Source organism: Botryllus schlosseri, chromosome 15, assembly GCF_051294905.1.
Source record: "Botryllus schlosseri isolate E-star chromosome 15, Bs_hap1, whole genome shotgun sequence".
Classification (NCBI taxonomy): domain Eukaryota; kingdom Metazoa; phylum Chordata; class Ascidiacea; order Stolidobranchia; family Styelidae; genus Botryllus; species Botryllus schlosseri.
Window position 1 is genome coordinate 13,632,053 of NC_137250.1, and position 26,335 is coordinate 13,658,387.

General features: G+C 41.7%; 1 protein-coding gene across 2 annotated transcripts in view; it reads right to left on the reverse strand.

Annotated features, from left to right (window-relative positions):
- LOC145458076 (adenylate cyclase type 9-like) overlaps positions 1 to 26,335 on the reverse strand; it is a 43,213-nt gene that overhangs the window by 2,014 nt on the left and 14,864 nt on the right. Inside the window, exons 7-28 of one of the 2 annotated variants that reach the window (XM_080336387.1) lie at positions 25,983 to 26,140; positions 23,364 to 23,441; positions 23,184 to 23,299; positions 22,411 to 22,579; positions 20,510 to 20,637; positions 19,204 to 19,302; positions 17,294 to 17,341; positions 13,421 to 13,474; positions 9,773 to 9,847; positions 9,124 to 9,230; positions 8,419 to 8,578; positions 7,852 to 7,962; positions 7,248 to 7,348; positions 6,294 to 6,452; positions 6,133 to 6,233; positions 4,772 to 4,884; positions 4,599 to 4,712; positions 3,987 to 4,119; positions 3,610 to 3,696; positions 3,470 to 3,549; positions 354 to 536; positions 210 to 282 (exon numbers count right to left, since the gene is read on the reverse strand). In XM_080336387.1, coding sequence (XP_080192513.1) covers positions 210 to 282; positions 354 to 536; positions 3,470 to 3,549; positions 3,610 to 3,696; positions 3,987 to 4,119; positions 4,599 to 4,712; positions 4,772 to 4,884; positions 6,133 to 6,233; positions 6,294 to 6,452; positions 7,248 to 7,348; positions 7,852 to 7,962; positions 8,419 to 8,578; positions 9,124 to 9,230; positions 9,773 to 9,847; positions 13,421 to 13,474; positions 17,294 to 17,341; positions 19,204 to 19,302; positions 20,510 to 20,637; positions 22,411 to 22,579; positions 23,184 to 23,299; positions 23,364 to 23,441; positions 25,983 to 26,140 — 2,447 coding nt within the window. The remainder of the gene's footprint in view (positions 1 to 209; positions 283 to 353; positions 537 to 3,469; positions 3,550 to 3,609; positions 3,697 to 3,986; positions 4,120 to 4,598; positions 4,713 to 4,771; positions 4,885 to 6,132; positions 6,234 to 6,293; positions 6,453 to 7,247; positions 7,349 to 7,851; positions 7,963 to 8,418; positions 8,579 to 9,123; positions 9,231 to 9,772; positions 9,848 to 13,420; positions 13,475 to 17,293; positions 17,342 to 19,203; positions 19,303 to 20,509; positions 20,638 to 22,410; positions 22,580 to 23,183; positions 23,300 to 23,363; positions 23,442 to 25,982; positions 26,141 to 26,335) is intronic. The other variant, XM_080336388.1, reaches the window with a different exon arrangement.

Here is a 26,335-nt window from a genome sequence, read left to right on the forward strand (position 1 = left end):
CCGATGAAAATCTCCAAAACCAGTACACCTAATACTGACATATTGTTCATTATGAGACGACAGTACACTTAATGCCATGACTCCACAATTGCTATCAGTTCAATAGGCAGTAATTATGCTACGAGTCAATTTGTAGCAAATTCCCAAAAATATAGCGTCACCCATTCACACACTTGCTGGCAGTATTGAAAAATCTAGACACAATCTACCTTTGACAAATGTGCTTCCTCTGTGCTCAAAATCGTATTTATCTTTAAGACATGCCATGCTCCCTTCCGACACCTAAAATCGCAAGGAACACGATTTTTCAAGATACTCAAACAATCAAAGTCGCAACCACACAGTTGCAATACCTGAATCTTGCCCGGAACGCCGGTAGAGTCCATGCGGCTTGCAATATTAACTGTGTCACCCCAAATGTCGTATAGCAGCTTCGTGGTGCCGATGACGCCAGCAGTGACCGACCCATGATTGAATCCAATACGCAGAACGAAAGTGAAAGCGACCATACTTTCACTGAAATCCCGAATTGTTTCCTAAAAACGAGTGTGCTAAGTAACAAAGTACTGCTTTTTCGGCGTGCAGAAGTAAGTTTTTCCTAAGTTTTCTACTAAGTGGTTTGTTTTTTGACCCTTTCAAATTGGCAGTTTTCCAGGCGACTAGTTAGTAGATAACACTTTTGGGATATGTTTCCGTCCCGTATAAGTGGATTGGAATCGTCATAACAACTGGGTGAGATAGCCTTCGCACCACGTAAACTGAATATATTTTCAAAATTGCGAGAATCTTTTGGCATTTATTGGAAATCTCTACTTGTAATTGAGACAAAATTTACAGCTTTTAAGGCTGATACACCGATTCATGATATCAATACACACCACCTGTGCACATGCATACCATGAGTACCAGTGTTGGGATGACTCTAGTCACCTTTTTCGATTGATTTGACTTGATTCGAGTCACTTTACAAAAATGACTTGACTTGACTCGGCGTTGCAGAAATGCGGATTGACTCGTGACTCGGAGAAAAATTTCCGAGTCAATTTCAAGTCATCAATTATTCGGTGTCGATAAAACTCATTTTATACTTTGCAAATGTTCGGATTTTTTTCGATACGCTGGTGAGACTTGTGAAAGCGATAAATCTCATTCATTCAATGATTTCGTGTTTTACTGAACCTCCATTGTTCTATCACAAATAGATTGACCGCTTACAGCTGACGTTGTCTCAGTATTAGTAATATAATAACAAGGTCTCTGTTCTATAGACGGGTCATTGGCACTAGGTGATCATCTTCACCAAATCTCTTGTATTATTTAAATCGAATGGGGATATAGTTTACAAGTTTGTCATGCTAGTCATGCATTGGCGCAGGCTTAAATTGTATCCCATGGATATGTAGTTGGGTAATGTCTCATATCAATTCGTTTCCCCTATATGAGCTTTCGTATTCTAGGCCTATTCTCTATTTTGGCTGATAATTAAAGACTGAGGCCGGGGGTCTACAACAGTTACGCAGCTAAGCAGTACTACGCATTCGTGATCTATACCAGTGGTTCTCAACCGCCGGTCCGCGACGACATTCCTGCCGGTCCGCCAAGCATTTTAGAATTTTATACTTTAATTTCAAGATGCAATGTTGAAGGCTTTTTCATTGATAAAATAAATGAAACATCAAATTTTCAACTGATTGATAACTTCCTGAGGTAACATAAGGGCTAGAAACATGTTCGATTTGACTTAAAATTCAAGACGTGTCATTTGAAGATATGCGAGCGATAAGTACACAGAACAGATACGAGCCGACTCATCGCTAAACAGCGCAGTTTGATCATTAGTTTTCGATTCATTCATTTTGTGCAGCGCCGTAACTGGGGCACCACAAACCACCCAATTGGAGAGGAGCCAAGCTTGAATAGGGCTCAAAATTATTTCGCAAATGAACATTAATCACAGCGTATTGATGTGAAACTTTTTCTAACATTTTTCAATTTCTTTTCGCGCTTTTCACGATTTAGTATCCCTAAATGTCTTGCTTATTAGGTGCCCTTTAATGAGAAATACGTAATGATTTATTGGTATTTTGGCATCAGCCATTACCACGCCACGACACACCAACACATAATCAAGCTTAGGTTAGCATGGGACTCCTAAAGAAGGTCCAAAAATTTGGGCGCTACAAAACTGCTTCACTCGTGAATGATCGAAAATTTTCTCTATTGACGCGATTGAGCTACGTAAACTCTCTGCTTACACTGAGTAGAATGGATGTGCTCACAAGTACAGGTGAAAACATCCACCCAATGGTAGGGTCTGGGGGTGAAGCCCTCGGAAGTTTGACTTATCGCCATGTGGGGATCCAAAGACCAGCGTCTTTGGGGATGGGCTGACGAAGTGCTTTTTCGGCTCGGATTTGCGGTTGGGCGATATAGCTGCTCTAATGTGTTTTCTTGTAGCACGCATTGTATTCGTATAGGTAGTTGCCAGAGTAGCCTGCGTCTGGTGGCATTAGGCAATGAGCAATATATAGCACGAAAAGGTGCTTGGTTCGACTCCGATACGCTTCATTGCTCGATATTGTCAAAGAGAAGAATATTATTAGAGTTGGCGTGGTCGGTTAAACCGACGGCCTTCGGCGCGAAAGACTGTAAAGGACTCTCGGCGGTAGCACGTTTATCTGGACAAGACAATTTTACCTCGACTCGGCAGACTCACTACCATAAAATCACATGGACGCCATCATGAATATAATTAAATACGATCAAATCCCTCTAAATATCGGTCTCCAGCACTATATAATTGCGAAAAACGGTTGCATACTTTATATTTTGGCTTCATTTCAATTTTGAAAGTTCACCGGTCCGCCAGACATTTTTTGAAATTTTGCCGGTCCGCGAGGTGAAAAAGGTTGAGAACCACTGATCTATACAACGCCTTTTTGCATGTACATTTAACTCTATATTCATCCCTCAATTTAAAATAAATAGGGACACATTCTGAATTTCAAACAGCTAGCAAAATGCAATGACTTAATCATGCCTAGTACTTAGAAAAGACAACTTGACTTGACTCATGACTTGAATCGAGTCACCTCTAAAATTAGATTGACTTGACTTGACTCGAGTCAAAATGTGCAATGACTCGAGATGACTTGTGACTCGAAGGTAGTGACTTGATCCCAACACTGATGAGTACATGATGTGCATACGCCACTGGACAAGGAAGGTGTGGATATAGTCTTGTAGGGCTTCTTAAGTCTTATACCACCCATCCATGCTATTCCGGTAATGCCGAGTGCCATGCGAGGAAATGGATGCCAGTGTTACCAACCAGGTCTTTGGTCTGACACGGGCGGGGATGGAACCCACGACCTACCAATCAAGAAGTCGGACGCTTCACCATTACGCTATATTGTCAGGCGCTAACACAAATTAAGTCTGCACCTAACGGTCACAAGCAGACAACTACCTGCATTGCAATACAAAACTCCATCAGCATGTGCAGATGACTGTGATTCTCCAAATCCCTCTCAATGTTAGGATCGAGGCCTAGAAGAAAAACAAGGCCCTCAAGCATCAGCTTGACGATCAAACTTCGCGATCACATACCGGCAGCGATCATAAACGTCGAGCCGATCGTTTTTATCTTTTCGATGTCGTGGAATTCTTTTCGATCGAGCAGCATGTCAACATCAGCTGCACAAAAATAAGATTTAGCACAAAAACACCAATCAATATTATTTTCATTCGCTCAACTAGGGCTGGTCAAAAGGGATGCATCCGATATCTATTTTGATTTGTGCCTGCATGTCTTGAAAATCGCTACTTCTAGCCGTATTTTTTTTATTTCTACTCGTATTTGAGTCAAAATTTACTGCTGAACCGCGACAGAGTGGAGAATTCTCATGCAACCCGTCTTGCACTACGACGCCGTGATATCGGCTGCACTAAATCAGTTTTCAATAGTGAGTCTTCAAAACACGCACCGATTACTTCGTTCAAAATACGAATGCATTCCTTTCCGCCGGCAAACTGCTCCTCATAAAATTCGTTAAAATTCGTAATCGACGCAAAGACAACTCCGACGTTACAATGATCTTTAGAGTAAGTTTTCTTTTCCTGCAAAACGACATTGAAACACGTTATAACACAACTACACGAGGTACAGAATTTCAATGTACAATTGAACAATAAACGAATATTTTCGTCGTCAGTAACTAGAAGGGATTTCACAGGAACTTTTGTATATTAGTCGTACCACTAAATATGACATCACATCCCCGATTATTCGTAATTTTCATGCCGGTGACGTCGTGTTTGGCGGAACGATTGTTGATATACAATGTTCTTCCCAACCCTATACTAGTTGCTGACGATTACCCCTGACGAGTGTCAGCCGAAAATATCTGGGTTTATTCCAATAAGAATATACTATTAAATAATAACAATGATAAGCCTGACCAATACCGTCAATAATACTTTTGCCAACAAAACCGGCACCGGGGTGACAGACCGATATTTCTATGGAGTACGGCCCAGGCGACACATCAGTCAGCCTCTACTTCCGCTATCTCAAAACCGCAGCATCACCCACTCACCCTGATGACAGCCGTGACCCTCGGCGGTATAATGTGATGCAGCAACTCGTCGACGGTCTGATTCTTGCTGGTTTCCACCTCGTCCGCGTTGTGGTGATTGCGACGGAAGTCCTCCTGACAAGACACGCAGTGAATACCAAGGTTGGCCCGGACACAACAAAACGGCACCGAACCTCGGTCGTGCGGCTGACGACAATGATGACCGCGAGCAGCAGGACGACGTGCATGATGAACTCAAACTGGAAATTGGGATCGTTGACGCACAAGTCGACGGGCGTGGTCGCCACTGAAAAGCAAGGCTGACATACTAATTCCGAGGGTTGTTACCGGTGAAGGATAAAATAGAGCAAGGACACAGGATCATTTTGATGCAGGAGCTGGGTCAGGAAAATCACGAAGTCGTTGAATTGTTTTCAATTTAGTTGCCATTCTATTATTCGCACTTGTACTTCCGCCTCTGGAAAATCATGAGGCCGTTTATCTTACTATTCCAGCAAAAACAAGACCTTTTTGCCAAAATTATCGTTCTAGATTTGTTGAAGCGTTTTATTTTTTGTTTTGGTCGCCAATACACGGGTCGGTAATGAAATATTCACAGGCTTGTGTGTCATATCAAATGTACGTCTCTAATCTAATGGTCACAGAGTGTTCTTTGTATATTTTGAGGCGGACCATAAAATAATTCCAATACGGAAAGCAGCTCACAACTCTAAAAAGGTTAGGAATTGACGAGCGTAACTGGAAGCAAGAATTATCGAAAACTGCACCTCACGAAGCAAGCGTGCCGGGTTGTGAAAGTTATTTCCAAAGTAAATTTTGAACACAAGACCACCTAAAATACAAAATAATCATGGACGCTACAGCACGCGAAAGGTAAGACCATAAAAAAGTCTTAATCTAAAACATGCTGAGCATTTCCATACGTCGAAGTCTTATAGATCCGATTAGTAACTAGGCAAATACCGGGTTAGGGTCGCACAGAGAACCAGTTCCAAAAGGCTTTTGGTGAGTTCAAGTGCATTCTATTCGTCTTGTGCATTGCTGTTGTCCCACATTACACAAGATGGGAATATGCGATTACATCTTCTCAGTAAAACAGTGAGAAACACCAACAAAGCATTCAAGCAAATTGACGCCTTCGATTAGCGAGACCGCAGCTGCATCGACGAGCCCTTCAACAGCATACACCTGATTATATTATAAACCATACAATTTAATATCAAACAGTTGGCCATCAAGATAAAACGGAACCGAAGTAAAGCATTCTATTCGTCTTGTGCATTGCTGTTGTCCCACATTACACAAGATGGGAATATGCGATTACATCTTCTCAGTAAAACAGTGAGAAACACCAACAAAGCATTCAAGCAAATTGACGCCTTCGATTAGCGAGACCGCAGCTGCATCGACGAGCCCTTCAACAGCATACACCTGATTATATTATAAACCATACAATTTAATATCAAACAGTTGGCCATCAAGATAAAACGGAACCGAAGTAAAGCATTCTTATTGGCTTGATTTGAAACCCTACCTGTAGTGCTGCCACTGGTTGACGCCACATCGGTCTGCGGGCACTGGTTGACGTAGAACAGCAGCAACGTCACAAAAACCACTAGAACCGCCAAAATAGACCTGATAACGGAGTTTATGATTCCGGGCTCGTACAAAGTGAACAAACACAATTGATGTCACCTCATCCATGAATTGAGCTGAGCAAAGTTGACAAAGTGTACCAGCACTAGGCAGATGACAATGAGAAATTGATCGCAGCTCGGCGCGGCCTGTCGACAGTACATGTGCGACACCACCAGAAAGTACGGAAAGAGAAATAGCAGAGCGCCGGCAACGTGTCTGAAACGCAGCAAAATAGTAAAGTCACTCCTTCCACAGTCTAAAATGGGGAGGTTTCATCGCCAGGGTGAGAATAACCGAAGCTGCCTCCATATTTTCCACTAGAGCATTATGACATCATTCGATTTCACGAGGGCACAATGAATATTAGTGACATCGCGTCGTTATAAAAAATTTGTTCATCGCGACTCCACCTATGCTATTTCAGCACTCACTCTTGCTCGTGGAATCTGATGATGTTGCCCAAGTAGTCTAGCTTGAGCGAAAACACAGAATTTCTACTTAATTACCAGCAGGGTTCTAACCGAGTCACAAGTCAATCTTACTTTTATAGTTTTGACTCGAGTCAAGTCGAGTCACTTTCAATTCACCACCGAGTCAAGTCAGAGTCCAAGTCAGGGATTAACGGGTAGAGTCAAGTCATCGTGTTGTGACTCGAGTCCAAATCATTGTGTTTACTGTTCAGTTTTGAGTTCAATCCGGTTCAACCAACTTTTTTCAACTCTGCTCGAGTGATATAGAATGGCTCGCATTTATGATATCGTAATTTTCCTCAGTCCTAACGGTTTCCGGCCCTATTCCCAGGTATCGGAGCTGGTAGACGAAATACCAACAATGGGGTAAATCCCTATTTTTTGAAATTACAATGAAATATCTGTCTTGGCCGACCTTGTCTCAGTCATGCACGATGACTCGGTTACAAGTCGAGTCAAAACACAAATTGACTCAAGTCGAGTCATTTAACGCATTTCAAAAAATGACTCGAGTCATGTCGAGTCACTGACGATAACTCACCTCCCTGTCCATTTAGTGAACCAGAAGATCAGCCTTTGAATGACAGGCGGTGCGTTTTTGTAATTGACGAAATAGACCACCGTGATGAAGAAGGTAAATATCTGGAAGAGCGAACGTTGAAATTGAGACATGTCAACTTGGATAAGAGAATAGGTTTGAGAGAAATACGGCTTGGAAACTAGGGTCATTCAATGTAGCTTAAACCTGTAGCGTCAAGCGACAAGAGAAAGGACTCTAGATTGACAACATTACGATAAACCGTGGATCCCAGAATTTTGATGGAATCTGGATTCTGACAAATCGCTCGGTTTCCCGCCAAAGTTTAATCAATTAGCTCCTATCCTTGCAAGCCACTTCTGTGACAGATGATTGAACAGGAAAATATTGTAAAAAGAAATCAACTTAAACCTATTACAATCATTTTTGTTAGCATGTGACTAGCATAATGATACCGTGCCCCATAACTGCAAGTCACATCTTGTATTTTGCGGGCGAAATGTGAATAGAATGAAATTATCAGGAACAACAAAAAACTTGAACCGAGCCTGAAAATTTTGTCAACACGCGATCAGCACTTAACGCCGTCCCTATCATTAGCACTTACCAAAAGAATAAGAAAAACGACGAGCCAAGTAGGGTGTTGAATATCGGGCTGCAGGCTCGCGACGTTCGCGATGAAAACAGACACAAAGACAGCAATTGAAATCCAAAGATTCTGTAAACAGAGAGGGGAACATGAAAAGCTATCCTTCTACAGCGCACAGGGACGCAATGGTTCTCAACGGGGTTGTGATGACCCGATTCGGGTCATTTTTTCGAACGCGTAAAATGAATTTACCCGACTCGAGTAAATTTCTGTATCGACTCGACTTGTACTCGAGTCATTTTGCATGACTCGATCCAAGTCATATGACTCGATTGCCCCGGAAGAGTGTCAGCTCGAAAAGCTTCGGGTTTTAATATATTTCTGTTATGAATATAATATTGAAACAAAACTCATAATACGACTTATCGAATTGAAACTGAATATTAGCATCAGAATGGTCATTTCAAAAGGACGGGATTTTGCGTTTCAAAAGAGAGGGGTCTCAACCCCGTAACACCCCCTGGCTATGCGCCTGGATCCCATTTCTGTAGCAGTAACGGGCTTTGTAAAAAAATTGACACCCACCACAGAGAAGCAAAACCGCATGTTGGAGAACGAGTTCACTGGCTGATTCTTGATGACGCCGGTCACAAACTTGTTCCGGTACGCCAGCTCTGTTTCCGTATTTTGAAAGTTCAAACTGACAGGGTGGACGAGCCCTTCCTCCTGGAGGCCTTTCATGCGGCTGTCGGTAAAAGAATGGCGTCATTGCCGATTGAAGGCAGTTCGACTAGTTCCTAATGCAATTCAGATGACAGACGAGAGGCTCAAGCCAGTGTAGCGAATCGCAAAGGTACCATAAATCCGAATCAAATTGGGAGGCAAAATCGGGACTTTAAAAAGTACTGTGATACATGGTGAATCGTAGCAAAATTATGATCAGACTTAGATAGGTATGAGCATTTCTAAGGCACTGTGCAATATGAAAAAGATGTCCTGAACTCAAAATAATATATATGTACACCTCAAACCATAACATCTGCATAAAGTTTGGTATTTATAACATTTGCTAGGCTAGGCACCTCAAATTATACGGGAATCCTTCATTTTCAGCCGATATTCTTCCACATCAAGATCCACACAGGTGGAAGGAATGAAGTGCATCAAAAAGTTGCTAGAATGCATTTTCAATGTACAAGGCGTGGGAACCGGACTGTAAACCACGATTTTTTGAAAGACTGTCAATTCTTAACAACCCTGCACATAAGAAAACTTTGGGTAGAGAGTCACCTGTTATCCTTGATGGAGTTGATGAATTCGACGTCTTGCTTTTCGCGCACTTTCGAATCGAGAAAAGGCATCATCCCGTGCATCCCGATCAGCTCGTATATTTTCACCTACCGAAAGGTTGAAGACTTGCTTCGACGGCATTCGTAGTTTCAAAGCTATTAGCAGTACGGGCACTCCGACATTGAAGTTGAATAGATTTGGTATTGAAGACTAATTTGTGGCCAGCCCACAAAGTTTTGGGGAGTCCGAAACCAAGCAGTTCCACTTGTTCATGAGTACTCAAGTTAGTCTGGTCCGCTCGATCATGTGGTCATCGTTTTAGAATAGGCCTACTTCCACTTCTACTTCACTAATCATGAATTAGAAGTACTGGTACCTACTGAGTAAATTTGTTGGAGTTGAAAATAATTTTCAAACGAATTAGTATCATTCTATGTTGTCATGAAAACAGGTAGATGTAGACATAGTTGTTGCCACTGCTGCAGTTACGAAGATGAAACAACTGTTTTCTATGCTCTGCACCATCTACATTTTGAACCTACTGGTGCGCGAATACTTGTCTACGAGAGTAACTATTTGCATCATTATTGCCTCCATACCAACAATAGTAACGGTGATTACCCGAATCCAAAATATACTTATTTCTTACCGGCTTGATATCGGGCTCGGGTTGAAGACGCTTTCTGCTTTTCCGAGTGCTGTGATGCCTACGCGAGCTCGCCCTCTGCGTAAATTTCAGCGAGAAATAAAAGGCAAGGCCTAAGACTCGGCCGTAGTACAACTACTCTATCAAGGCTGTAGGTGTCGCGGGCCTAGCGAGGAGAATCGGAGGAAGGGTAAGCAAGATGCGTCATGCGATACACACAGGTCATGCGATCACTGCAATAAAAATTGTGAGTGATAGCGCATGATTGGGAAAATTGTAGGCCATGAGCTATTCAGCCTGGCTGGCCTTGTAGCCCTGCAGTAGTTTCCGCCTGTTGATGGCACACTCGGATGACATTATCCTTCTTCGAAATAGAGTGAATCACTATTATTATTACAGAGAATAATTATACGTGCTACATGTCACTAACCAGTCTACAGTCCAAACGGGCCCGTCCCAATTCAATCTAGAACCCAGTGAAGCCACAATACAGTCAGTCAGCATACCCTATTCAGCGATGAAACCAAATAACTGCCGGGAGTTGAAATTCAAGTCACAATATGTTACCTACAGTACGCTGCGGAATGATATACTGTTGCAAAAACTTATAGTTTGGGTGACTTTCGAGTTTAGATTATTTATCGATTTCTTAGCATCAGTCAATCGTAAGAAAGTTAAAAAATTTATGGATTCAAATCAAGGTCAAGTATCTAAATCACCTACACAAATCCCCACCCTGTGACTCACAGTGGTTAGAAGAAAAATCATGAATAATTAGGCAGGATTTATTATTCAAAAGCAGAAAGATTATACTATAAGCTGCTTGGTAAAGTCAAGACCGTGGCTGACCTACAATAAATTATTCCAGATTATCCTATTGATTAGCTGAATGACAATGATACGAGAGTGTGACATGCTGTTCTGTTAATCTACTGCTGTTAATCTACAAATAAAAGAATTTCTAAGGCATTATATCGATATTGTATGCAGCGTGAATAATTCAACAGGCGAGATAATTGGAAAAATAATCTCTCACTGTACTATGTCCATAAAGTGGAATGATTGGAATTAGATTGCAATTAATCACGCTATGGATTGAAATTTTTTAGTCCTTATTGCAGAAATTATGTCTACTTTAAACACTTTCTACTTATTCAACATTTTTTCTATCTTCTTTAGTATTGTTTCATAAAATACAGGACATGACAGATGACACTCATGGACTTGGCATCGTCTGCTGGGTGTAATCTTGAACATTAAGAAAGCCACATAATCACGACAACTGAGACTTATTCTATATATCAGGGGTGGCCAACCTTTTTGCTATTCACGGCCGCATTCCGACTACTCACGTAGCCTACGGTTTCTGATGAAGTCCGGACTAACCTATTCAAGCTTAATATATGCACCCAAATCGCGAGTGGTCACTGCATGGTCACATCATGGGATTGGTAGTTTCACGTATTACTATGAAACGTTAATCCTTTTTTAACCCATGTGATCAGATTCGCCGGTAGAGTTGATAGAGGGGGTGTTTTCGAAAATTTAGGGCCAGTTATGAAAGATGGTACATCTTCGGGTGGGCAAATTGTTATTAGCCACTAGTCACTGGTATTTCTTGACCTCCCGTCAGGATTGTCGGAATAGTTAGAAGCACACGATTCCGAGTGGGTATTTCTATGTCGAGCGCATCATTTCCTCTACTGTTCGAATCTGTACTTTGGGGCTCTGATTGCAAAGGGTGCTATCATATTATAATCGAAAAACGATGTCACATTGAATCGCGCCCGGCGCGAAAAATTTTTATGAATAATTGAAATCTCTCAAGAAATCGGTGGTCAATTCGTAAATTCAAATTGCCTGTCAACGGCCGCCAACACATATTAATTCAACGTGTCCAAGGCCGCACAAATTGCCTTCTACGGCCGCAGGTTGGCCTCCCCTGCTATATATGGTTATCCTTCGCGCAGACGTCCCGAAGGAACATATCAAAGAGTAGGGAATTGCCTTGACAACTTTGTAGAAGTGAATTACTACTCCTACTTCAAGGCATCTTGAGCTTGGCCCAAAGTAGAGTTAGCGGCAATCCACCTCTACGACATAAAATCCATACACCCAGACCCCAATTATACCATGTATACCGCGGTGTATACAATAAGCCGTCACATTTAGGTGCAATGCTAGAAACTTCAGGACCCAGACCTGTCCATTCCCGTTATTCAGTCTGATATGGCAGGGGTGTGCAACCTTCTTGACAATAATGCGTTGAAACTGCAAGCCCCACAAGTAGTTGCAAGATGCAAGGTACACCGTCTTATTGAATTGATAATGCATATGGCAGACTTGTTGATGCCGGCATCGCACTTAACATCATGCATATCTGAAGCGTTGAGTTTAACAACAGTTGATACAAAGTTTTTTTGACTTCTCTACTAGTTGCTGACGATTATTACCCCTGACGAGTGTCAGTCAAAAATATTTGGGTTTATTCCATCATTCAATTGCATTTGTCTCGGTTTTTTAAATAAATCGTGTCAAAAACAACAATGCACAACTCAGCAAATGTGTATTTGAGTGATCTTGGCAAGTTCTTGGCATATACCTCCGTATCGTATTAGTAGCATTGTGCTTAGCTCATGCTTAAGAGACTACACTATATTAGAAACCCCTTTCATGGGCCACAAACCATTCAAAATAGGCACTTCTTAACGTGCAGCAAAATTTCTTTTTGGCCTACGGGTCACAGGTTGCACACCCCCGCAATAATGGATTCAACAAGCCACACTAATTCAATGTTAGGCCTGAATTAGGAGCAGAGTTAAAGGTATGCAGCATCAACTTTTTGATTAATAATTATAGCAAAGCGTTAAAATAGGTAAACGCTTCCAATACTACCTTTTGAAAAATCAAAATCTCAATTTCCAGAGAATATTGTGGCAGGCAATCATCAGTCCCAGATTGAAAAATATCAATTGACGAAGAAGACATGACGAAAAACTATTGTACCCAACGATCACCGAGCTAGAATCACCAAGCAAGGAACATCAGGCTACCTCGTACTGCTGACACAGAAGGCGCATTGATCATAAAAACATTCCCGTACGCAGTGGGAACTAACACGACATTAAAACTATATTAACAAATGACACAACCTAAATTCAATCCTTTTTTTGGAGCAATCTGTCAATTTCGTTGTCATGTCATTTTCTTCGTGATATCAAAGCTACAAAGAAAGGTGGGTTAGAGAGTGAGTCTTTCGGCTTCTCCCTTGAGCCTATCAGCTTTCAATGATCCACAACATGATTTGGCTAAACGTCATCCCTGCCTGTACATGATGGCTTGGAAATGACACAGGTTTTGTTCGATAGTGGTTGGGGTTCCATGGGGCTAGTGGCTCTTGAATACAACACCTCTTGTGAGAGAGACAATTGTAGTACCGACCGAGTGCCTGCAGCCCTTCCTTACATAAAAGTAACAAATCCGCTAGATCCAGATAGAAATCATACCAGTTCAATCAGTTACAAGCAAGGGAATACTTTTCTGATCAATGCACACACCGCACCACGTAGCGTAAGCATGCCCCGAAGAAGGAGAAATCAAAAAGCGGCGGCATAGCAAAGCATAAGAGCCTGTACAGGATATGAGACCCACCTTTGCGCTGAGTAGTGGGTCTGTCGGCTGTGTGTTTTCATGTGCGTGGATCCTCTAAAGTCGGGCGACACAGATGATAAAAGACACGCATGCAGCAAAATTACGAGTATCGAGGTACGAACGTGATTGAAATAAACACCGGCACGAAAAAAAGCGATCGCACAAGGAAGCACCCTGTTTGCCATGGATGAGTCGGGCAGATCAGTCACGAAACATGGTTTTTAAATAAGAACTAAGGCTTTTAGATGGCTCCTACTTATTGTGGAGCGATAATGCTATTTCACGCCAGATTACACCAGATATAATGATACAGAGAATTGAAAAATGATGCCCATGAGATTATCAGATCACTACATGTCATCAATTTGCCTCTTATCATTATTTACCAGGGCTTTCCGCGATGCATCTCAAAACAAATGACGTACTGACCTAAACCAAGCATGAAATGAAGACAGGAATGACTAATTGTTAGTATTCCCGCGGTTCAAACACGATTGAGCATTAGAAAATCACTGATTGAAGCAGCATAACTATGTACAATCCATATTTGCCTTGGATCGTTATTTATTCCAGCGCTTAATGAATGCCATCGCATTAGACAAATAGCATGGGCTTTTCCGAGTTGACGTGCTTGTAAGTAGTTGTAAATGGAGCCCGTGAGTTAATGAAGCAAACGTGATTAGTTACACATACACTTCAAAGCAATAGAACAAGTGAGTATGGAATTAGAGTCACACACAAGGATGGCATCTATTTGTGGTGGTCAACACACTCACAAAAGGCTCATTTCCATGCATATTTCGATGGTTGTCAATGTGGCATCAGATTGTGACATGAAATCTCAAGGGGTGAATAATCATGAGACATATCAGACAACTATGCGGGATTGGCCCACGCATCACAGACAGAGTTCAGATATTTCCAAGCTTCACTGATTTCATAATGCGAGGCTTATGAAATACAGTTATCAGTGAAAATCCGAAGTTTGATATTAAGGACTGTATACGGTATATATTTGAATATTCATTTAGAGGACAAAGTACAAACATTAATTACTAGAGCTCGGCCTCCAGGTCCAGAGTTGCCATGACAGCAATGGAATTAAAACTTGATCTTTTCAGAGGGTGTCAAATTTTGTCAATGTTCAATGATTTGACAATCATCGAAAATCCTATGATTCAAGGGTCGATCCAAAGCACAGTTGGGAGATTAGGATGTCTGCGGAAGGAAAGCTGACACGGCGACCTCTAAAAAGTGTACTGTTGGTAGGAAAAAAATCAAGCGTGATCCGAACACCACACATGCCACCCAGCGTAAATATAGTAGAGCTATAAATAGGATTTTTGTTATAACTGACTGGACGGGTTAGTGGATGATTCACACTCAAAAGATTACCATAATGTGAATTACGGAACTCAACACAAGAACGTCTAAAATGCATGAAGAAGTCGAAGGATTATGAACGCCGACGCCAGAGAACCACAAAAGTAATACATATGTGGGATAATTTGCGAGGCTTACCTGGTTATGGGGTTACGCTCACAAATTAGCACATAAGCGTGATCATGTAGTTAATAAATGTGATATCAACCTAGTCATACGTAGTAGACTGCCCGATACATGCATCTGGTGATGCGCGGATTTCCACACAAAACTAGCCCTCAAAGGCAGACGGCTCTTATGGGGTTAGCAGTAGCAATGAGTGATGTGTGCATAGATCTAGACCAGTGGTTCTTAACCTTTTTTCCTCCAGCGCCCCCTTTCAAAAATTATCGTGTTCCAGCGCCCCCCAACCGCATATTGTAAGGAATGTCATAAAGACAATGAGTAAGAAGGAGGGCCGTAACAGCACTTCGTCATCCCCCCTAAAAATGATTGCCTTGCGCACCCATAGCGTGATAAACCAAACTTCCGAGGGCTTCGCCCCCAAGAACCCCATAGCGTGATTTCGATGGTCAGCAAAGTTTGTGTGGCATGGGCGCTCTAGGTAACAAAATTTGCTATAATGCATGAATGAATAGGTGGTATTTACATATATAAGTCGCCATAAACTTTTTATCCTCTCAGCGGACGTAATCAGATTTACCAGTAGCGCTGATTAAGCTGTTGTATGAGAAGATGGAGGGCACGTAATTAATAATTGAACATATTCGGGCGTGCCCGTAGGTACAATTAATTCGTTACCAGGGCCGTAACAGCACTTCGTCAGCCCCCCCAAAAGACGTTGGTCTTAGCACCCCCCCCCCCCCCCCCATCGGGTGATAAACCAAACTTCCGGGGGGCATCGCCCCCAGACCCCCTTTCGGCTATCCACTATTTGCTGATACTAGTCATCTACATTGGGTGTCCATTTACTGAGCCAGGTATTCCCGCCTAGACGCGCGAAAAATTTCAATAATTAATGATTGAATTGGTAAATATGATCGGGAATTGCATGTATATTGATATCAAATTTTATCCTCTCTCTGCTCACGTAAACAAATTTACCGGTAGAGCTGAGTGATGTGTGATTGAAAAGGTAGGACCCCTCAATAATAATTATACATCTTCGGGCGTATACCCGTTGGCAGGAACGAAACGGCACTTCGTCTGGCCCCCCGAAAAAACTTGGGTCTTGGGCTCCCATAGGGTGATAAACTGACCGCCCCCATCACGTTGTTCGTTTTGCCACGAAATCATCTGTACTGTTTAGCGAGCCAGTGCGAAGTGCGAAAACTTTCGATAATTCATGATAAAATCGGTCATTAAGATCGGGAATTGCATATATATTGCTATTAATTTCTTGTCCACTCTGCTCACGTTACCAGATTTACCGGTAGAGCTGAGTGAGGGGCAATGTTCCGTCTAAGCTGCTCACGTGCGCAGTGCTGACATGGTATCTGTGCACAGAAAATCTACGTTGCGCACAACTAATCCGAAGTATTGACCATTTTTTAGTCGTTACGCACTGTTGTCCAAGGGTCTGCGCAGTGAGTTTATTGAGTGTGCGCAGACTCATCAAAACGTGGAGCGAACAATGTGAGGTGTCTTGGAAACTGTAGGGCCCGTAACTAATAATTAAACATATTCGGGCGGGCGAACCCGTTGGTATGACTTCGTTGCATGATGTTATTTCGTAACCTCCTGTCTGCTATATCAAAAAATATAGAATCGCCCAACAGGGATATCGCCCAACAAGAATATCTAGTTTCAGATATCCCTGTCGCCCAATCGTACTAAACTAAAAGACGAACATGATTTCAAATTGGTATTTCTTCACTGGCATATAATTTTTCCCTGCCGGATGGAATTCGTCTTCTGGGGTTCAGATTGCCCACACAGGAATATTCGGTGCCAGTCATTTAGGCGCCCATTGACAATTACACCTATATGTCTTTTGTAGGCTATATATAACGAAGTTTTCGGTGTTCATTTTCTCTGAATACTCATTAAGGATATGTCCTACCACCACATCATCTACTGCGAAGCCATTTCTCTCCAGCGCCCCCCCCATACCGCCCCCCCTGAGCCCAGCGCCCCCCATATCGCCCCCTGAGCGTTTCCGCCCCCTTTCAAAATCGCCAGCGCCCCCTGGGGGGCGCTGGAGGCAAGGTTAAGAACCACTGATCTAGACTATAGCAAATACTCCGCATATACACACTTTTGCCACGTGAAAGTAATTCCTTTCCAAGATAAGCATCATACATAGCGATTTCAATAGGTTATGGATTTTCCTAAATTCGCAACTTCTTAGGAGAGTATAATTATGTTACAGAAGTGTGGCATGGATATGTGTAGTAGTACACTGGCAATGATATCATGCCCCATGCGATCAGTGGTTAGGGGTGAACACCAAAAGTATAATAACAAACTAAACAAGGAGAGAATACTTACATGAGTAGAGCCACGACCGGACCCTTGATTCTCAACGGCCCCTTCGCCCTGAAGTAAAGAACGCGTGTCACTTACAATTAATAAATGGTTGACATGTGGCCAAGTGCCAATATTAAAATGTGACGGAATATTCTTATATTGACGACTATCAAAAATTGTGAATTCCAAGAAATTATATAGGCAGAGTTACAATTTGAAAATGAGCATGTCAAACGCGACATTTGTTATGTTGTGATGTGGCTCGCACTAGATCAGGTATATATGTTCACTGAACTCACAAAGGGACAAACAAGGTTCTCGTTCACAACGCAATGACGCAAATGATTTTTGAAGTGCTCATATCATAATTGTTGTATAAAAATGCATCCAACGGCTAAATAACGATCGGTTACACAAGGGTTATGACATTTTCCAAAAAATATATAATCAGTAACCACCGCCGAATACGCCTACATATCTACGAATAGAACGTCGCGATTCCTCTAGAGGCGATAACAAATGAACTCGGGTAGAATGATTCGTTAATGGCAGGCAGTGGCATCAAATATTTCGGGTGACACTACAATTGACGGATATGTCTGAATGTCCGATCTTCACCCCAATAATAAGCGACAGGCCATCAAGCGGTAATGAAACCGACTCTTGATCTGTCGACGATAAAATTGCCGCAATGAATTATTAATTTTTTATGCATTTCAGTCAGAAAGCCCACCTCGAGTTCCTCTCTATTCTTTGCAGATTTTTGTTTACGCTCACAGCCGAGCGTTCCTTGTGTGAGCGTTCCTTGATCATAGTACCTACTTTTTTCAAGCGCGTATCAACATCACACTACTTTACAGTGGTTGTTTTAAGGCTACTTCACTTTTACTGCAACAATTCTAGAAGCTGCTACACTCATTTTTCGGCCAATGCCACGAAGTAGAGGATTATTTATAAAAAGAACCGCATATCCCTATTGAGTGAAACGGCAACACACACTTTTTTCTGTACAGTATCCGTTAATAGCTTAGTCAAGCACCTAATCCAGCACAACCGAAACGTAAAACAATTTGACTTTGGGAGTTCATCTCTGAATACTGGCATCAATGGAATAATGTAAGTAATCAAACATTTCAGGTTTTTTTCAAGCATTTGGGCGCTGCAGCAAACTGCGAGCTCTCGCAGATATCACCGCAAAGTGCATTCAAGTGCCGTCACAAATTCACAGAGCGATACCGCAGTCTTTTATGCTCTTACTCTCCATTATTCATCGACGAGTAGAGATTACGCATTACGCAAATCAATGCATCGAGTCAACTGGTCGCAATCTCCGTCGGAATAATCGAACCATCAAAATCATTGTAAGCAACTTTTAAAGTCACGAAAATCACCCGGGGGGGATCTCTTTAATCCCAGCGGGGCGACTGTGAAGACAGCAGTCAATAGAGAATTACGGTAATTTGGTAGTACCGTGGCGGGTTCACTCAAGTACGCCTGGTGAGGGTCTTACGAGAAATTTCAAACCTATTTCAAGTACCCCAGCTCTTTGAGTAACTTGAGTGCGAGATTTCGGAATCTGATGATGATGATAACTCAAAAAGCCGAGTGTTCAACGTAGATGCTGATACCAAAAAATTAAACACTGTCTCTTTGCCTGTCGGGGCGAATTTATTGATGTACTTTTTTAGTCATCAGTTTCCCCAAATCTACACAGAATTTGGATGTCCTGAATATCCGTTATATGTGGACAGGAAACCCTCATTACCAAATTATCTCACGGCACCCCGGTTGAGGAGCATAGCCTTATCGTATCCAGATATAGATGACCAATATTCCGAAAGACAAATAACGCTAGTAAAGTTTTGCTCTTTGCGGCACGGCGGCCTATTTGTGTCCGTCGATTTGAAATATTGAAATATAGCGTCACGTACATTCGCCGCATTATCGCCGTCCCCGCCTTTCCTCTTCACACTGACGCTTTCCGATTTCGTCCCGTTCGATTTGCCTTTCTTCTCGTTGAAAGTCTTGACCTGACCAAATTCGCAACAGTAAACGCCCAGCCCCACGACCACAGAAAAGGTGGGATGGGCGCGCATTATTTCTTCGGCGATAAAGTCGATCAGTCGAGGTTTTACCAAAGTAGGCTACTTTGACATTTCCAAAGTACTAAGTATGATTTATCAACTTAGTTTAGGCAAACCTAGGCCTAAAATACTTCACTTGTACTTGGCCAAAAATTCGATCATGGGTGGTCAGTTGAGAAATAATTCTACTTTTTTGTAGTAGGCTACCAGGGTAGATTTTGTCCCCTTGCACCATTTCCTCAAATGTTTATGACTTCAGACTACTGTTACGTCACAATTTTCAGTTTTTTAGACAAACTCAGACCTAGAATACCTACTTTTTACTTACTTAGAAATCACTACTTCTATCTGCACGCGAGCAGAAATTAACATCATTACTTATTACTTCTACCCAGGGTTGTAATGACTCGAGTCATGAGTCCGACTCGAGTCACGATTTTTTGGTGACTCGACTTGACTCGAGTCATCTTCCAAATGTGTAACATGACTCGACTGAAGTCAATTTCGGCATTTACTCGAACTGTATTCGAGTCATTGTGCATGACTCGAACCAAGTCACATCGTTGCTGGAAAATCAAACTGTATTATGTCCACTTTTGGTATTTCTGAATTTTTCTTCGAAACAAAACTGGTTCTCAACTCATATGGTCACGGTCAAAATTTCCAAAAATGGACATAACGCAGTTTGGTTTTCCAGCAACGATATCACTCGAGACTAGGACGGCCAAGACAGACATTTGATTGTAACTTTGAACAATAGTAAAGTCACCATGTTATTGGTATTTCGTCTGTCAGTCCTGATACGGAAATGAAGCCAGAAAATGTTAGGACTGAGCAAAATTACGATATTACAAATGCGAGCCATTCTATATCGCCCGAGCTTGAGTTGAAAAAAGTGCCTTGAACCGGATTGAACTCAAAACTGAAGGACTCGAACTCGAGTCACAACACCATGACTCGGTGGTGAATTGAAAATGACTCGACTTGACTCGAGTCAAAATTATAAAACTGAGATTGACTTGTGACTCGGAGCCTTGCGACTTGGTTACAACCCTGCTTCTGCCCGAGTACCAACGATGACCCTTTTCGATCCTTCAGCACTATTGCAACTGCAAATCAAGCCTACAGATCGTTACATATTCAATCGGCTTACACTCGTGTTAGCGTCCTTGCCAGCGTCGGCACAGTTTTCAGAGTCTGACGAGTCATCCGATAAGGTCGAAGATTCCGAGTCATCGTCGATCCTTTTGCTGATCAAGAACGTCTTGAAGGGCTTTTTCACTGAAATCGAAGCAAAGTGTAATCGGCCAAAATTTTTCCAAGACAGATAAAAAACAAGTTTCCTCCCACTATCTCCTAAACCCAGAGGTGCGCAGTAACAAAGTACTTATACTTCTTCATAGTAATCAACACTTACTGAAGTATAACTGCGCCATACGACTTCCACTCCTGTTTGAGCAGTTTGCATCACATTTAAGATTGAAGTTGTCGTTGAAACTGCACAAAACGGTCCCTGTATCACCGTAACTAAGGACGGCCAGATCATAAAGTTAGTTGATCAGGAAGAATCTTGAGATTAGAAACTGCTAATTGGATAAGGTTACGCGCGATGATTACTCGAGGTGTTAGAGTTTTCAATCAAGTGTTGTCATCTATTGCACCATAATGCGAAAGCATGGGTTTTGGCTGACAGCTGTCCAATTTGCTGAATGACACGGCAGGCTGCTGATGAAGATACTGCGGCCATTCTAGAATTATCATAGTTGCGAAATAAAACTTGTGTGTAATCAGTAATGTACAGTGAAGAAACCGATTATAGAATATTGATAGATACATCGCTCTGCCATGGTGGGTACATAGTTCGTTGATTGTCTGACGGTTTAGTGAGTAGTCGAATATCACTCCTTATGACATCATAACAGAATGTAGTGCGTCAGATATCAAATATGTACCCTTTATGCCGCCACAAAGAATATAATGCCTGTTATAGATCACATTAAAGATACTTTGGTATTTTTTCGACCATACCGATTTCATTGCACTTTGTGACAATGTTGTGGGATGATCACGACTTTGGAAATTGTTATTTCCGTAACGTTCGTAGCTTTGTTATGTTTTGTATTCTGAAATACGGCCAATCAAGGTTTCTAGGCTCCCACAGTAGAAATAACGTCAAAACCATAATTATTTAATTTTTTTCATAGGTTTTTGCGGTTGGGGACTCTTGGCGTGTATGCCTATGGTTCAACGTAAAGGCCATATTTGGAAAGGAAATTTCCTGCCCTTTCTAGCGATATATGGATCACGGAGCTTGCATCTACCATTTGGAAGTCATGGCCACATTGGTGAACACTTGTAGAATAATATTAAAACAGACCTGATATTGGTCGAATTGCGTTAATCACAAAGATACATGTTGCAATTTACAAACTAGCAAAAATCCGATCAACTGCAAAAACCATGCGTCCGCTCAATAAAATCTCTACTTGAAGTAGTTTTGACTTGGAAATTTACGGTTTTACTTCTACTTCTAAGTGAGTAGCGTATCTAATAATATTAACCACATTTACCTGTACCTACGAGCGCGACTCCGTCACAGAAACACCATCATATTACCATTCGAAACCGACGATAATTACATGGACATTAGAAATGAGATAAATGGACAATTGCTACATTAAGACGACGTTTTTCGCTAAAATCACTGCCCATCGTCGGTGGCCTGAAATTAGACCAATTGCCGATGGATGTAATTAAATATCACAAACACGGTGCACCCGTTAGCTTCCACGGCTTGTTTAACACATAATAATGACAGCCGCATAATGACGAGCATTATAAACGAATAATTTCGTGCCATGTTTTACGTAAATACGATTCAAACCAAATTCCTCTCTAGGCGTGCTCCTATCAAAATTAGCCAGTCGTACGGTGGGTATGGACGCACTCTTGGAAATACCTATTCTTAAAATAAAATACAAATGATGGAATGAGCTACTACGCAGGATACCAATCGACTTGTTAGAGATGGGCAAAGTCAGACGGTCTGCGTACTTAACACTTCCTTTGGCACCCTTTCTTCCGTTTTGCCATCTTCAATTACGTATTCATTCCCGAGTTCTACCAAGCACTTTTTCGTTTCTTCCGATATGTGGATTTTGCCGGGTACGCCCCACTGCTCCATGTGATTGGCAAAGCTTACGTCGTTGGACCACACGTCAAACTGAAACAGCGACGCCATGTTACCCGGATCTTACGTACGACGGTCTCATACATCAGTAGTATCTAAGCTCAATTAGCTACGATTACACGTTTGCAACTGAAAGTTGACTTTTCGGAATAAATAGTTAGATAGAAAAGGTGACAGTTTCAGGGAGACTCGGGGAGTGATTTTAAATGCAAAGTCAGTCACAACCCTCCCAATGACTGCCTACACCCCACAGCAACGTAACGGAATTGGTATTTGTCCCATCAGATATGAATACTGTACGAAGACAGGTTGCCGTTGCTGGTTTTGTGCGTACTTGAGAACCACACCACAGAAACCACTGGCACAAACATATTATGTACCAGTACTTAATATCATTTTCACCCAAATTCCAGCTTCATTGGAGTGTAAAATTGGCCGAATTAAAATAATGGCTACGACACATTAAAACGCCAGAAATTCGGCCCATTCATCACATTTTTCAATGCTAAGAAAACGGGATTGTTGATGAGATGGTAATAAACTGCGGACACCAGTTTTGTACGATGATATTATATTAAATTAATACTGCAGTAATTGTGCTGTCAGGTCTTTGATAACCAGATACTAATCTCAGCACCTTAAATCTTTTCATGCCGACAATGCCGCAGATTACGATGCCGGTGTGGATGCCTATTCGCATGTCGACATTGACCCCGTTCTCGTGGCAGAAGTCTTTGATGGCAGATATCATTCCTGTCGTAAAAAACACAACACGGTAATACAATATTAAAGCAAATTAAATATATGAACAACGTACCAAGGCCCATTTCTACGCAGCATCTGGCATGATCCTCTTTTTTATCGGGGCACCCCGACACGCAATAGTAGCAATCACCTGGAACACAAAATCAGGTTGCATATCGTGTCAGGTTGAAAGTCCTCAAATTTCGCCAGCTATTTCATATACCATTACAACACAATACATATGTTAGTCATAACAGGAACGAGGCCACACTTATTGAAATAGCCAACCCCGTTGTTATACGCCAGTCAAACGGTAACAGAAAGATACAGGAAGTGGAACAGAGAGTTAATTTATACTCTGTACCTGTCACTAGTACAGCATTGTGAATTGCATAGCAAAGCAGCGAAATTTCATCACTTACAGGTGCAAACAAGGTGAGCACAAGTAACTTGGACTGAATTTCAAGTGTCTACCAGGCTCCATTCAACTCGCCATTCATTGGGTTACGTGTTCAAGTATCACGACATCGTAAACAAATAGACTAATCTTTATTTTCCTTATCATACAAACGCCGAATACCCCTGTAACTTTTCAAGTTGATAATCGCTTCAAAGCATGAAATATCATTGGCTAGTTGTAAATGTTGTGTGATAGCCTGCGCACTTGCAGATATGCCAAGACTCGTTCCCATGAAATTTTTTGGTCTTGCATCAGCAACCAGCTTCCAATTCGTTCTTATCGCGATACACGGGACTTCATTTTCGCGTTTTACGGACCTATCTACACTACTCTTGTCATTTTGATTCTATATGCCAATCTCCAAAATGCCAGCTTACGTTAGCCGTACCAACGTCTCGACAAATATAATTTTTTACTTCATACCGCAACATAGCATGTCAAAGTTTTATGCATACAACTATCAAGCTGAGATCAAAATTTCACGGAGATGCCCGCACATTTGAAGGGTCTGTCAGGACTAATATTTATACAAGTAATTTTGATGACAGGAATCAAAGTTCTAAACGACTACAAATCCCAATACAAAGGATATGAGCGATACTAAGTACTACCCTCTGTAAAGGGATACGGAAATTGTCGATAATCTGTTATTTGAATATAAAATTCATTTTATAGCGATGTCGAGAATACTCACAACCTCATAATCTGACGTAACACAACAGTTGGCCAAACAGGTACCATGTCGCAAAATATCATTTCAACCAGAATCACAACATTGACATCTCTATTAAAGTGTCAGCGTGCTAGCAAAAACCGAAATCGAAAGTGTCGTCCGCGTCCTCTGGGACGGAACAATCGTGTTTCGTGTTCCGAGGCCATGATTGGCCCCTCGAGGTAGAGAAGCCTTTATAAATGATTCATCAACTACTTCGAGAGGGGAAGAAAATTACAAGACGCACATTGTTAACTTGGCACATCAACAACTAATTGAATCTAGTCAGGCAGAGACATGATTCTAGATCACAAGACACGATTTACAAGGCGATGTAGTTAAAACGTTGGAATGGGTTCTCAATATGTCTCGCTGTCTCTTAGTTCCCCTTTAAATAGGGAATTTTTTAACAGCAATAACCTATCAAAGTTGTGGCACAAAGAGATAAGACGATATTGAACTTGCAAGGACTACGACATAGTCATTATCATATTCACATATCGCAAAAGCAAGCAAGAATTGATTTCGGTGAACTCGCGGGCAGAACTGAAAGAACTCACTGAAAATATGTAATGTAATTGGTACATTCCATTTGTGTTAATAAGCTTGGACGGCGGTGACTGCACTGACGCCTAATCAAGTACACAATGCATTAATAATAGCGTCAATATTACTATTCTACGGTCAACCAAAATTCCATTTTATCCCCACGCCCAATTATTTCATGATCATGAGCCCAGACAGCTTTATTGGTGGGATGAAAATGTTTATGGATAGATAACATGATATAAAACAATATGTATTTAGCCTTCAATGGACGGTAACATACGGCCAAGCACTTACTACAAACACTCTGCAAATATGCATCGCTACTCCATGAACCCTTCACCAATCTGCCCCGATAACTCGCCTGTTTTGAAAGGGACATTCTAGCAAATACAGAAATTAGATTCAATTAGATTAAATTCTTCACAAGTAGGTAACATTACAATCACAAGAAGTACTGGTTATCCACAAGTCATAGAATTTTAAGTACGGCCGCAAAGCTATTCTGAATACTATGTGAGGTTAGCTCTGTTCGTCTCATTGCTCAATGTTATTATTTTACTCCAGCGAGCGATATATTTGAATTGTCAAATTAATCCCACTTCAAGTTTTACAGGTGATTCATAAACGAGGTTAGTGGAATTCAAAATACTAGAAGAATTTTGTCACCATGACGTAATCATGACAAGTCAAAAGACCCGTGTACAAATATCATCACAGCACACATGTAATAGCAAGGGGCACAAACTCTAAACCAACACGCTGGCAATGAAATATTCCCTGGGCCATAGGCTTACTTGCCACTATTACAGACAGGATTCCTTCTATATTTCTAACTTTGAAAACTGAGCCATGACTGGAAAGAGGATGGAAACCACCGCCCTAGAGACCATGTAGGTGTGCTTGCAAAGTGTGATTGCAAATGCTCAACTATGATCACCGCCTTGACGTGGTCGTGCTCAAGTATTCCTTACCCAATGTACTGATTTTCTCGCATCCAGTCTTCAGGCAAAGCGTGTCGAACCGTCGGAAGAGATCGTTGAGAAGATAGACAAGTTCGGCAGCAGATTTGTTCGCGCTCATCTTCGTAAATCCGACGATGTCAGCGTACAGAATCGAAACGTCATTCATCCTGTCAAAGATTGCAAATAAACCATTTGCCGCAGTGTCAATCAGCTAGCTCGAATCTGGCCCTTTTTTTATCGTTTAGCCTACGCTCAGAAACTAGATTTGAGTTGTTCTTGTTGCTTAGCTGCAAGACCAAATGTCAACGACCAAATACAAATTCAACCACGCGCCTAACCAAATGCTCAAATGACTTCTGGCA